Raw genomic sequence first — 15,400 nt, forward strand, 5'->3', positions numbered from 1 at the left:
TGCAATAGAAGATTGTGGAGGCCAGGTCTTTGGGCGTACTTAAAACAGAGGTTGATAGGTTCTTGATTAGTAATGGCATCAAAGATTACAGGGAAGAAGGCAGGAGAATGGGGTTGATAGGGAAAAATAAATCAGCTGTGATGGAATGGCAGAGCAGACTCAATGGGCTTAATGGCCTAATTCTGCTCCTACGTTTTGGTCTTATGGTCTAAATTACGTCATATTGTGGGTTTAAACTACTCTAATTACTGAACAGCTGAAGAAGATTTTGACCAACCCATTTCCATAAGTTTACCAGGTGTCAAAGCTGAACTGTATCTGGCATTCAGAAACATTCAGCATAAAAACACCATGTAAAACTTTGCTCAATATGAAATATAAAAAAAATGAAAACACTTCAAAATACTCAATGCAAAAAAAGGTGAACTCAATTAATACCAAATAAAATGTAAATTTCCTAATACTTAGCCATCTTTCCTAGAATTTTCTCCATTAAGGTAATGAAATTGTGGAGTATTAATTAAACAGGGTAAGAGAACAAATTCCTGAGGGAACGATAGGAAATTGGTCCTTCAACACTGGACTCCATGTGGAATTCAATATTGGGGCAGAATTGGGAAATTATTAGTGAGCACTTCACAGGAAGTTTATGGCTTGTATATTTGAGGCCATTTGTATGCAGATCTTTTAGAAGAAACATGAACTGGTTGCTCCACATAAAATGGCCACTGCCCAAATCATCTTACACAGGTAGCAACACTAAGATTCCTTCTACTCTATGATAACTTTGTTCCAATATCCCCAGGTAAGTCAATGACATTCTTGCTGAAATATGTTTTTCAGATTTTTATATCGGTATTGGATACCTTTTAGCATGAAATTATATAAATATGTATTTAGCATTTTACATGTATTGAGATATTAAATTACACCCCAAAAGTAGTATTTCACATTATTTTCTTCCTTTTATTATCTGTCACAGTGAGATCATTTCTGAGGTGCCACCTTTTCATCTGAAAAGTCTATGATTCATTTGATTTTCAGCAAAATACAGATATTTCCATGTGAACCCATAGACGTTGCTTATAAATATCAAGATAACCTAATTGACTCTTGACCTCACATAATTTAGAAATGATATCACTGACTTACCCGAGGATATTCGAACAAAGATATCATATAGTAGAAGGGATCTTAGTGAAGCTACCTGTGTAAGATGATTTGGGCAGTAGCCAGTTTGGGTGTAACAACCTGTTCATGTTCCTTCTAAAAAAGAAGTTCTGTTGTCACAGTGAGGCTGCATTCCATTGTAACATCTGAGGAGAATGAAGCAGAGTGTATATTGATAATGCTTCATTGACTTGAAAGATTGTCTTCTTTTCCTTACAAAGGTGTTACTTAACCCTCTGAGTAAATTCCAGAATGTTCTTATTTCAGATTTCTAGCATCTGCAGTGTTCTGCATTTTATGTGTACCATTGTACGGTGCGGCCTCTCCACCTTGACAAATAGTGTAGGTTTAGATCAAGTCCATCTGGTATGAGGGGCCATACTCTTTCAGAAGTATTAAAATAGATCACCTGACATATCAGTCACAATACTTGAGCTTATAAGAAATAACACCAAGAATTAATGCCTTATGAATAGAATAAGCAGTAAGCCACTAAGCAGCTATATAATCTTGCTACCAATAGATCAGATCAAGGCTCTGCATCTAGTTGTGAATAGCAATGGACAACTGATAAAAAGCTATCGGGAGAAACACCACCTTCTTTAAGTCCAATCACAAACAAAAGAAAATCTGCAGATGCTGGAAATCCGAGCAATATACGCAAAATGCTGGAGGAACTCAGCAGGCCAGGTAACACCTATGGAAAAGAGTATAGTCAACATTTTGGACTGAGAACCTTCATCTGGACTGGAGGGGGAGAAAGAATGAAGAGTCAGAATTAGAAGTGGGGAGGGAGAAACGCAAGGTGAAATTGGGAAGGGGAGGTGTGAAGTAAAGAGCTGGGAAGTTGATTGGTGAAAGAGATATAGGGCTGTCTCCCTTCTCCAGCATTTATCTCTTTCACCAATCAACTTTCCATCTCTTTACTTCACCCCACCCCAATACCGGCTTCACCCAGTGTTCCTTCTCCTCCCACCCCACCTTCTAACTGACTCCTCATCCTTTTTATCTCCAGTACAGATGGAGGGTCTCAGCCCAAAATGTTGACTGTACTCTTTTCCATAGATGCTGCCTGGCCTGCTGAGTTCCTCCAGCCTTTCTGTGTGCTGCAAATATACAGATTGAATTGAATTGACTTTATTTCTTACATCCTTCACATACATGGGGAGTTAAAATCTTTGTTATGTTTCCATCTCAATGTGCAATCATAGTAATTTATAATAAATAGAACAGTCCATATAATATAGAGTGCACTCAAATCAGTGTGAGCTCATCAGTTTGATGGCCTGGTGGAAGAAGCTGTCTCGGAGCCTGTTGGTCCTGGCTTTTATGCTGTGGTACCACTTTACTTCCAGGATGGTAGCAGCTGGAATAGATTGTGGTTGGGATGGCTTGGGTCCCCAATGATCCTATGGGCCCTTTTTACACACTTGTCCTTGTAAATGTCCTGAATCATGGGAAGTTCACATCTGCAGATGTGCTGGGCTGTCCGCACCACTCTCTGCAGAGTACTGTGATTAATGGTGGTACAGTTTCCATACCAGGCAGTGATGCAGCCAGTCAGGATGCTTTCAATTGTGCCCCTGTAGAAAGTTCTTAGGATATTGGAGCCCATACCAAACTTCCTCAACCGTCTGAGGTGAAAGAGGCACTTTGGTGCCTTTTTCACCACACAGCTGGTATGGACAGACCACGTGAGGTCCTTGGTGATGTGGATGCCAAGGAACTTGAAGCTGTTTACCCTCTCAACCGCGGATCCATTGATGTCAATGGGGTTAGCCCGTCTCCATTCGTCCTGTAATCCACAACCAGCTCCTTTGTTTTTGCGACATTGAGGGAGAGGTTGTTTTCTTGACACCACTGTGTCAGAGAGATGACTTCTTCCCTGTAGGCCACCTCATTATTGCTTGAGATAAGACCAATCAACGTAGTGTCCGAATGCAAATTATATCTTGGCCTTTATTACAAAAGAAGAAACTCCTGCTTCTTGCCTGGAATTTCCTGTCTCCTTCCTAAGAAAGTATACAATATATTTGCGAGAGGGAGAAGAAGATTCACCATTTTGATTCCTTGGGTGCTGGAATTGTCATATGAAGAAATATTGGGTTGACTAGGCGCATATATTTACTAGATTGCAGAAGAATGAAAGAAGATGTCTTCTGAAACTATATGAATGTTCTTTGGAGTTAGATGGGCTGGACGTGAGGATGTATAAGGGATGTTTTCCTGAGCTGGGGAATGTCTGTACCTGGGGTCACAATCTCAAATTACAGTGTAAGGTATTTAAGATTGAAACAAGGAGAAGGTTCTTAACAGATGCAATTGGTGAACCTGTGGATTCTTTGTCACAGAAGGCCAAATGTATTTAAGGAGAAGACAGCAAATTTCTAGACATAAAGGCATTAAGTGGTATGGAGGGATGGCAGGGTCATCGGCATCAATAATATTAAAAATACTAAATAACTGGGCCCAAAACACACATAACACTCTTACAACTCACTCGTTCTTTTTATTTTACTTGTGCACAAAGAGAACAACATGGACCCCTATCACCTACATTTTTCTTAAGCCAGGTCGGAACTTTTTTTTTAACACACACTGAATTGGCTTATCAACTATGGATATTGTCCATTTGGTAAATTGTATATGTTTGAATTCCATACTTGCAAGATTAATCACCATTCACAACAGATGTGTTAAAAGTCAATTGAAACTTCAAGCTGTCCCCTGTTGAAATTTTGAAGTTAGTAAAGCAATTGTCCCTTAGTTGTTGGGTGCATTTCACATCCTTCCATTATTTCTATCTCATCTGTCTCCTGTATTGTATTGTACTGTATTGTGTAAAGGGGCATTATGTTTTTAAAAGTTTCACTGTAGAGGCCTTGTTCTATAATTCGCTTACAACTACTGATGAGACCCAAAGCCAGGAGATAGGACAAAACAAGATCTTGAAGTACACCTTTATTCAGTAAAGCCACACATCTGCAAAGTCTCGACCTCACTAAAAATTGACTGTACATCCTAAGGCACGACTATTTAAATGGTATACCAATGATCCATTAGTGAAAGTCAGCCTGGGATTGGCTGTTTCAGCTCATTGTAATGCATCCCTCTTGAAGATGATTACCTGCAGGATCTGAATTGGAGATGGACTTGGATTGAAACAACTGGCTTATGGTGGCGATCAGTCCTTCTTAGTGGCTGCAGACTGTCCTTTCATGTCGCGTGTTGCTTGTGTCTGCACTGCTGCTGGTGGTTGGTTGGTTCCGTCAGGTAAATTAAACCTTTCCAGGAGGAGATGATGATCCAGCTCTGTGTTTACTGATCTGCCCAACGAACTTGTTGTGCCTTCAGGAGCACGTGGTCACAACTGGTTGATGTGGCGATGCCAGCAATGTCCATCTATAACTTTGTAGAGTACCTTCCCCACTTGTTCGCTAATCTGACCTGGTACCCAGGGGTCTTGCCCATTGCAATACTGTATGACCCACAGTGCAGATCTGGGCTTGAAATACTTCACCCTCGGCCAAGGCCTGTTTGGCTGCCTTTGTGCACCTGACCGTCTGCTGTCTTGGACATTGGATGCTGTGGCAGCGTTGCAGCCAACACTCTGCAGTTTTCTTCCCAAAATCGCTTCACGTGGTGACTTCCCCTCAAGGGTTGGATGTGGTGTAATTCGATACGTCAGCAAAAATGTCTTGAGACCCTCGGCCAGTGCTCCTTCCCTTCTTGATTTTAGAAGTGACTATGGACAAGGAAGATGCCTTTCTTAGACCCAGAGATTGACAACAGTGGTTTATGTCAGTACGGAGAGTGAAGTATTTGCCATAAAGCATCTTGTGGAATTTCTTCACAGCAAAGATGATTCCCAGGGCTTCCTTCTCAATTTGTCTAGAGTTCCTTTCTGTTGCGGTCGGTCTGGCTGCATGCATGACAGCTTTTTCAGCACCATCGGGGAGGATATGGGATTTGTCAGCATCTACCCCATAGTTGAATGAATCCTTTGCGACAGCGATTGGCAACTCTGGGTCGAAATGTGTCAAGAGAAAGTAAGATGACAGAATATTCTTCACTTGATGAAATGCCTCTTGGCATTGTTTGGACCATTTATGTGTATCACCCTTGTTGAGCAGAGCATTGAGTGGCTCCCTCAGCTGGTGCATCGCTAGGTGAAATGCTGAATAATGACTGATCATGCCCAAAAATGACTGTAAAGTGCTGACATCTGATGATGAAGACATCTTTAAGACAGCAGCTATATTTTTGGGATCTGGGCAATATCGTGCTTATCTATGATAAATTTCAACATTCAATAAGTTTCAATGAGATCCCCCCCCTTCTATTTTTCTAAATTCCAACAAGTACGGATCCAGAACCATCAAAACTCCTCATATGATGAGCCTTTTATTCCCAGAATTATTTACATGAGCCTCCTTTGAACCCTCTTCAATTCAGCACATCCTTTCTTACATAAGGGGCCCAAAACTGTTCACAATACTCACCAGTGCCTTATAAAGCCTCAGCATTACATCCTTTCTTTTATATTCTAGTCCTCTCAAACTGAATGCCAACATTGCATTTGCTTTCCTCACTACCAGCTCAATCCGCAAGTTAGCCTTTCAGGAATCCTGCACAAGGACTCACAGGTCCCTTTGCACCTCTGATCTTTCAACTTCCTCTCCATTTAGAAAATAGCTTACACTTTTGATCCTTCTACCAAAGTGCATGACCATATACTTCCTGACACTGTATTCCATCTGCCACTTCTTTACCCATATTCCTGATTTGTGTATGTCCTTCTGTAGCCTCCCTGCTTCCTCAACATTACTTGCCCCTCCATTGTATCATCTACAAACTTGGCCATAAAGCCATCAGTTCAGCCATCCAAAACATTGCATGTAACAAGAAGCGGTCTCCCAAAAGTTCCATCTATTGCTGCTCTGCCATCATCACTGCAGTGTCCCCTACCAATCAAGATTGGCCAGCTGCTCTCCTATGCCTCTGTAATTCCCTTTACTCCACTGTAATAATGACACATTTGACTTTTACTTCTCCCTCTCAAATTGCAGGGTGAATTCTGTTATCTTGTAATTATTGTTTCCTAAGGATTCCTTTACCTTAAGCTCACTAATCAAATGTGGTTCATTACAAAACACCCAATCCAGAATAGCCTTTCCCCGAGTGGGCTCCACAACAAGCTGCTCTAAAAATCCATCCCATAGGGCATTCTACAAATTTTCTCTCTTTGAATTCAAAATCAGCACCAATCTGATTTTTCCAATTGTTACGAAGGTGGAGCAACTCTGAGGGGCCGAAGGGTACAAAGTCGCCCCCTCCTTTTTGAGAATCGCAAGATCGCTATTATTTCGGGTCTGAGACCCAGGAAATGAGAGAGAGAGACACACAGAATACACAACCAGGTGGAATGTCTCCTGACATAAGCGGAACGGAACCACCTGATTACTGCCATTGTCTCTTGGAGAAGGAATTGTGTATTGAGTACTGTACTATTCATTGAAACCCCTCAGGGGACAACCAGAGTGGTCTGGTTGAGGGATTGCATCATCCCAACCTGATTGACATCTGAGACCCCGTGAGTGAGGATAAAAGAGGGTCTGGGGAACAACCCCTTTAGACGCACCAGGAGAAACGCTAGAAATCCAGTGACAGCGTTTTATAGCGAAAGCCAGTGGGAGCTTGTGTGCGTCCTCCCTTGCCTGGGTGGCGGGCTCATCACGGAACGGTCTAGCTAAAGGACGGATACAGATCAAGACCGTACCAAGGAAAGTCGGCAAGTTTTTCTCTTTCTCTCTCTCTCTCTCTCCAACAATTACACCACAGCGACGAACAAACGGCTGCAGCCTGTGTGAACTAAAGCGAACTTTATATTTCCATCGGACAATTCATTATCCCCTAGACAACGATAGAGCTTGTTTCTTATTGATTATTATTATACCCGCACTTTTAGGTTTAGTATTGACGACGTATATTATCTGTATATTTGCATTGATATTATTTTTGTGTATTTTTACTAATAAATACTGTTAAAAATAGTATCATCAGACTCCAACGGACGCCTCTATCTTTGCTGGTAAGTAACCCAGTTACGGGGTTCGTAACACAATCTACCTGCATATTGAAATCCCCATGACTATTGTAACTTTTCTATTTCCCACTGTAATTTGTAACCCACATCCTGGCTACTGCTCGGAGGCCTGTATGTAAATCCCATCAAGGTCTTTTTATCCTTGCATTTCCTTAACTCTAACCACAACAATTCTACATCTTACAAGTCTCTGTTACCTCTTTCTATGGATTTGATTTGATTTACTGGCAAACTCAACCCATAATATATCTTCATAATGTTTAAACAATGATTCAAATGTAATTCCCAAAGCGACATCAAACTGGAAGATAATAATGGATGCAACAACTGATTCACACAAGTTCTGTTTAGTGTTTGACATTGAGATCACTGTACTCTTCGATAACCTGCTGGTCAAGGTTTTGATTAACTTCAGCTGGGTCATTTCAAATTTAACTTGCTGCTGTTGTAGAATTGCACGCAAGTCTCCTGCTGAAATTGCCATGTCGATATAATACAGCACTTTGTTACCAATTTGCAGTGTTTGCTCACCCATAACTAATGATGAGACCTGAAGCCAGGAGACAGGACAAAGCTGGAACTCAAAATACTTATTTATTCAGTAAAATCACAAACTACAAAATCTCAAACTCAAAACTTGACTGTGCATCCCAAAGCACAACTATTTAAATAGCTTACCTAACAAACATTCAAGATGTTTTTTGGAACAAGGATTAATTAATGAAAGTCAGCCTGGGATTGGTTGCCAGTTGACTAATAGCCGTTGGTTGTTTCAGTTCTCTGTACCAGGCCTGACTGTCTGGCTCGAGTACACACTGCTGACGTCACCCCAGCCTATCCATCTGCAATAGGCAAGGTTGGCTCTGACTGTCTGTCTTCAAAGGTCTTCCTTTGTCTGGGTTTGACTACACCATCATCTTTGCCTGGATGTTTTCTTTAACCCTTGTCTACTGTGACTCCAACAGCAGAAGTATAGGCATGACATCGAGGAGCAACCATGGTTGTATTAAATGACTGAGCTTGAAGGGAAGAAGGTGTTCCCTTCGGTACTCATGGTGTTGTGTCTCAATGCGCGGAGTGTAAGAAATAAGGTGGATGATCTTGTTGCACTATTACAGATTGGCAGTTATGATGTTGTGGTCATCACTGAATCATGGCTGAAGGATTAGGAGCAGTTGGGAGTTGAGAGCAGAAAGTCTAAGGTTACTCATTGTATCGAACAGATAGGAAGGTAGGCAGAGCGGGAGTCGTGGCTCTGCTGGTAAAGAATGGTATCAAATCAGTAGAAAGATGTGACATAGGATTGGAAGATGTTGAATCCTTGTGGGTTGAGTTAAGAAACTGCAAGGGTAAAAGAACCCTTGCAGTGGATGGGAGGTGGACCACAGATTACAACAGAAAATAGAAAAGGCGTGTTAAAAGGGCAATGTTATGATAGTCGTGGGAGATTTTAACATGCAGGTCAATTGGGAAAATCAGATTGGTAACAGATCTCAAGGGAGTGAGTTTGTTGAATGCCTAAGAGATAGTTTTTAGAGCAGGTTGTCGTTGAGCCTACTAGGGGATCAGGTATACTGGATTGGGTGTTATGTAATGAACTGGAGGCAGTTAGGGAGCTTATGGTAAAAGAACCCTTAGGAACTGGTAATCACAATATGATTGAGTTCAACTTGAAATTTGATAGGGAGAAAGCAGTATTTCAGTGGAGTAAGGGAAATTACAGTGGTATGAAAGAGGAGTTGGCCAAAGTAAATTGGAAGGATCTGCTGGCAGGGATGTCAGCAGAGCAGCAATGGCGTGTATTTCTGGGGGAAATGAAGAAGGTGCAGGACATATGTAGAATGATGTAGTACAGATGTACATAGTCCAGCTTTCTTCAGCCTCCTTAGAAAGTAGAGGTGTCAGTGGGCTTTCCTAACTGTGTTTGATGTGTTCTGGGCTCATGAGAGTTTTTTGCGATATATGCACTCCCGGGAGTTTGAAACTGCTCGATGCACAGTTCCACAGTCATACACTGATCCACAGTCATACATGATACATGTCTCCAAATGAAATCAAAGGTTTAACTCTATTCACAAATGAATTGGCAACTTTTTAAAACAATTACCGTAATGAAATTTCAGAAGGCCAGGCTACATTTATACTGTGAAAAACAATGGCCTTTTTGGTTTATGACTGTTGATATGATTTGGTAACTGGTCGTCAGCCTGAAGTGTTAACACTAACTCCATCTCCACAGTTGCTGTGTGACCTGCTAAATGTTACCAGCAGACCCTTGTTTTTTTTTCCAGATACTCAGCATCCACAGCATATTGTTTTTGTTTGCTTATATTAAGAATGGATTATTCAGAAGTAGGAATTAGTGTCAATGTAATTTGTTTCTTGCTGTGACTGGATTATTAATGTTTTTCATGTCCCTTACTTTATTTTCCCTTGGGAGCCTTGCATGAAGAAACGATCATATTCTGTTCCTTTTATTCAGGCTTTTTCATAGCTTAGAGTTTAAATCTCAAGATTTGTAGTCCCACTCTGTACATAAAGATATGCACAGTGGCGGCATGGTTTAGAAAATCGCTCATAATAAATTCAAGTTGTGTGCTCAATTAGAAATGCTTAAGTCATTATTATACTGTGTATGGGATATTGTGTTTGGCATAATTGACTCTCTAAGACATGAAATGGAGTTCTACAGGGGTTTAAGCCTAAAGCAAATATAGCTTAAAACAGAACTATAAACACACAATTTTCATTTTAGCTCTTGTAACTTCATATTTTCCATTATGGATCTATGCTAATTCTAGTTTTCTGGTTTCACTATAAACAAAACTAACAAAATGGTCAGTCTAAAAGGCTGGCAAATTAATTTCCTTATTTTTTCCCCTTGATTCTCTGCTTCAGGAATCCAGATTAAAGTAGAAGAATATCTAAATTATTACTGGAAAAGACTCAGAAAGTGTGTAGCTCAGGTGATTGATGGTTGGGTTGAGTTGTTCTCCGATCTTGGCAATCCATTTGTAAATGTTTTGTTACCATACAAGGAGACATCATCATTTACTGATGCTGGAATTTCAGGATCTGGGTGACATGGGTTAATTTCTGCTGCTGTCTGTGAGGTGTTTGTACGTTCTCCTCTTGATCCCCATGGTTTCCTCTGGGTGCTCCCATATTCCAAAAACATATGGGTTCGTTGGTCATTTGTTCACTTGGCTGTAATTGGGTGCCACAGTTTCTTCGGACTAGGAAGGCCTGTTACAGCGCTGCACCTCTAAGTAAATGAATGAATAAATAAATAAATTGATAGATCGATCAATCTACAAATACTGCGTAAAGCAGGCAGACAGACTAAAATGTATTTACCATTTGCTGATGCTTTGGACCATTAGAAACATCCTCTCTTTGGGATTTCATTGTAGAGAATTCCCGAGAAAATTATTTCTTTATAAAACAATACATTTTACCATTGATTGTACTTCAGATTACTTAATTAGCTGCAAAGAATTTTGCAGCATTCTGAGATTCTAAAGGTGATATGTTGTGCAGCTTCTGTAGAAGCATACAGTCATTATTATCTGCAAGCTCAATCTGACTAAACTGATGCAGTGTTAAATTAATATAAGTAGTTTTTCTGTTTCTAAAATGAACATTTTTAAGTTGCAATTTGTCAGTAGATGAAGTTTTGCTTAATGCAACAATATTGTGTTGCCTTACAGATTCTTCAGCTTGAAGAAATCTTGTCCAACCCATCCTACAGGGAACATTTCCGTGCGTACATGGAAAGGATGGATAAGCGGGCTCTCATCAGCTTCTGGGAGTCAGTTGAATACTTGAAAACTGCAAACAAGGTATCATGATTTTTTTCATTTAAGACAGAAAATGCTTGAAATACTTATTAGGTCTGGCAGCATCTGTGGAGAGAGAAATGTTTTTTTTTATCAGTACCTCAGAACAAAGCAGTGAACTGGAACTGGAGTAAATCCAAAATCTTATTTGCAAAGCTGGTCCTCAGTTTGCTCATGTTTGAAAGGTTCTGATGCGATGGATGATCCAACATCAAGGAGTCTTCTTAGCCAATAGTAACCCTGCATGTTAAATATTAAGTGACACATGGGCCAGGTGTTTACAAATTCAACACCTCATTTCCATTTCTGGGTTTACCTTACTCCCTAATTAAATAGTGTACCGTTAAGTGTTTATCCAGTTTTAAAATCTGTTTCCCAGAAATGGTACTTTATCCAGTAATGGTGATTGCAATTGCAGCTCACCAATGTATGTGCAATACTTTGTTTAAATACATACATACAATCTAAACTTATTTTTGTAATGTTTGAAGTTTCTGTTATTCTGCACCCCTCTGTTAAATCTGTCTAAGGTTTCCATTAATTTATGCACCGGATTCTTCTCTTACCAGGTGCAGGTATCCCTCTCCAAATTTCACTTAAGTCTTCCCCAGTCACACTGGTGAACTTCCTTTCCCTCTTTTAAAACTCATGTCTGAAGCCAAAATTTTGGTAGTTTCTACTAATACGTCCTCCTTTGGTTTGCTGTCTGTCTTTCAATAATTGAACTTCTGTGAAGTACAGTAGAACTGTACTCTGATAATCAGCAGTCTATGACTTCGTCTCCAGTTGTTTGGAAATCCATATGGTCTGGCATCTGGCTCATTCATTAGTACAGAATGTGAGCTAGACTGTAAGTGGTGTGGGTTGCCAGAACCAGGGGGTCTGGAGTGTATCCAGGGCTGAAGTCCATACTGTGGGCCAGCTGTGAGGCTGAAGGTAGGATTGGGTTCTGGAATACTAGGGGTCAAACGGTGTAGGTAGGTTTGCAACCAGAACTGGGGTATGTAGTGCTTGACTGGGTGATCTGTTATTCTACTGTGTAACATGTAAGACAGGGCTACTTGGAGTGTAAACTTGAAGTCTGCAGATGCTGGAACTCAGAAAGTTCCTTCAGCATTTTTTGTGTGTTGCTCTAATGGAAATGTGTCTGGTTATGTATAGGAGTAATAAGCAATGATCAAGAAAATCTGCTAGTCTGGGACCAAAAGTCCCAAAGGTGTTGTATTACAAGAATTTTACTGTCCCTTGAATTTTTTTGTTGCACTAAAGGAACAAAAAATGGATATTGTTGTCTGAGTCAAAGTTTGTACCTTTACCTCTTTTTTACTATAGTCTCAGTGGAATGTACACCTCATATAAAGTACAGTGGATTCCAGTTAAGGCCGTCAGTTATTTTGGGCAGGCACTTACTTGGGACAACTCTTAAAGAACAAAAATGAATCAAGAGAAGCTTCAGGATTCATTTTGTTTCATTGGGACACCATGCTGCTTAATTGGGGCAGGAACAGTTGCTGAACAGTTCTGACTAGTGTCAGCCACATGCACTTGTGTAGCCACTAGATACCTAAACCATGCTTGGAACAAACAGTTTTAAAATAACATCAGTTGCACGTGTTTGCGTTCAAAAAGCAGCCATTTTTGTCACTGATAGTTGGCGAGAAGTAAGTAGGAAGACAATTCAGAACTGTTTTGCTCACTGCAATATCAAGCATGGAGGCTTGGAGATGTCAGGAACAGCTGGGAGTGAAAATGAAATGATTTCACTACTTCAACAAGTTAGAAATTACAAGGAATTTGAAGCCATCGAGAATCATCTTGGACATTACAATGAAAATGAAGATTTGGAGGATTTAATCGTCAACAGGCAGCCAATCACACTAGGTGTCTGTGCTAATTTTGTTCATTTACATTCAAAAGAACACAACATGGATGAATTCCTCTATTGATAAGTATTAGGAGCTCATGCACAGTTTTATAGTACTGCAGGTAGTATTGATATCAGGTTTACTAGCAGTAGCATATGTCATGAAACTTGTTGCATTACGGCAGCAGTACATTGCAATACATAATTATAAAAATAAGTGTAAGTATAATAAGAATTATATATAAAAATGAAAATTAAATAAGTAGTGGATAAAGTGAGGGGAAAAGTACTAAGGGTTTTTCATGGGTCCATTGTCCATTCAGAATTCTGATGGTGGAGAAGAAGCTGCTCCTGAAATGTTGAGTGTGTGTCTTCAGGCTCCTGCACCAATTCCTTGATGCTATCAATGAGAAGCAGGCATGCCCTGGGTGATGGGGTTCCTTAAAGAAGAATGCTTTCTCTTTGAGGCATCACCTTTTGAAGGTGTCCTGCATACTGGGGAGGCCCAAGTTGGAGCTAGCTGAGTTTACAACTTCTGCAGTTTTTATTTGTAGTGTTCTAATTTGTTCTGTGTTTCATTTAAATGCATAATTTGTTACTCAGTTTTACTTTTTATAAATTCCTTTTTAACTATTTCCATGAAACTTCTGCTAATAGGTGCAGCCACAAAATTGGGCCTAAATATACTGGTGCCAATGTGCCCCAATTAACTGGAATCCTATATATATATAGATGTGTGTGTGTATGTATATGTATATATACTATATATAGATGTGTGTGTGTATGTATATGTATATATACTATATATATATTGTGTGTGTATAAAATTTACACAAGGGCTCTATCTCTAGAACCTTAACAGACATTGTTGCAGTCCAAAGCATATTCTTCTCATTATTTTCTCAAAATCAGAATCAGATTTATTGTCACTGACATTGGTCATGAAATGTGTTATTTAAAATGTAGAAAGAGGTCCAGCTTTGAGAGCTAACCCAATCCCTCAATTACTTCCCTGTAACCTCTTTCTTACGTGCCCATCCAATCTCATTTCCTGCCTCCCACCTCTGCTAGAGATAGTTTACAGTGGCCAGTCAACCTACCAACCAGCTCACCTTTGGCATGTGGGTGGAAACTGGACAGCAGGGGAAACCTGTGTGGTCAAGTGGGGTGGGATATGAACATGTCATACAGGCGGAATCAGAGATTAAGATTAAACCTGGGTTGCTGGAGTTATATTTTCTTGTTATTGGCCAGTGTTCTTATGGGTTTACTGAAGATAGAAGCTGCCTTGAAACAGTCTGCTGTGTGAATAATATGTAAGAGGCCGGGATTACTGTGGACACTTCTTTTTAAGTTGTGCTCTTAGGGAAAGGAGAACATTATACAAAGACCAATGCACAGATCTATAACAAATTTTAACTGCTTTATTCTGCTTTTATTTATTCAGACTGAAATACCTCAACTCGTTGGAGAAATCTACCAGAACTATTTTGTGGAAAGCCGTGAAATTCCAGTGGAGAAGGCACTTTATAAAGAAATCCAGCAAAGCCTAGTGGGCAACAAGGGAACTGACGTCTTCAATAAAATTCAGAGCAATGTTTATGAGACTCTTCAAGAGCGGTATTATCCGTCATTCCTTGTAAGTGACTTGTATGAAAGACTTGTTAGAAAAGAAGAAGAAAAGAGCACTTTACAATCCAGCCCCAACAACCGCGATGATGTGGTAAGACCAGCTTTCATCAAACTTTACAAAGTCAACAGAATTATGGAGGTACTCAGGTGCCGAGGAACCCTGATGATGAGTCACTAATGAATTATTAACTGTTTTTCTCCCCATAAATGATTCTTGACCTTTTAGATATTTTGTTTTAATTTCAGATCTCTTGCACTTGCAGTATTTTGCTTTTGCCTCTGAGACTGTCTGATGTGAAAAGACTGTTTGTTCTTTTTACTTTGATGTTTGTCTGCTGGAGGGAAAAGATCCAAGTTTCTGCAAGCTTTAAACTGGGCAAAAAAGAAACCCAGAGGTTTGATAAGCAACATTGTTGTGTTTCTTTGGGAAAGTGATGATGGTGTTTGAGTATAGTATCAGGATGTGCTGACTGTGTGACATTTGTGTGCTTAACAGATTCTTAACTAATAAAGTCTACTATAGACTATCCAACTCAACACAGTTTATTCAAGTATAAAATTCTGGAGGAACTCAGCAGGTCAAGCAGCAACAATGGAGAGGAATAAACAGTTGTCATTTTGGGCCGAGACCCTTCATCAAGACAGGATCTCAACCGAAACATTGATTGTTCATTCTCTCTCCATAGCTGCTGCTTGACATGCTGAGTTCCTTCAGCATTTTCTGTATATTACTCTAGATTTCCAGCATCTACAGAATCACTTGTGTTTACAGTTTATTCAAGACTCTTC

General features: G+C 40.0%; 1 protein-coding gene across 4 annotated transcripts in view; it reads left to right on the top strand.

The window, feature by feature from the left end:
* snx25 (sorting nexin 25) overlaps window positions 1-15,400 on the top strand; it is a 277,191-nt gene that overhangs the window by 172,533 nt on the left and 89,258 nt on the right. For all 4 annotated transcript variants that reach the window (XM_073048142.1, XM_073048141.1, XM_073048143.1 and 1 more), the window contains exons 9-10: window positions 10,987-11,118; window positions 14,427-14,702. In XM_073048142.1, coding sequence (XP_072904243.1) covers window positions 10,987-11,118; window positions 14,427-14,702 — 408 coding nt within the window. The remainder of the gene's footprint in view (window positions 1-10,986; window positions 11,119-14,426; window positions 14,703-15,400) is intronic.

The sequence above is a fragment of the Hemitrygon akajei genome, chromosome 6 (assembly GCF_048418815.1).
Source record: "Hemitrygon akajei chromosome 6, sHemAka1.3, whole genome shotgun sequence".
NCBI classification, from domain to species: Eukaryota; Metazoa; Chordata; class Chondrichthyes; order Myliobatiformes; family Dasyatidae; genus Hemitrygon; species Hemitrygon akajei.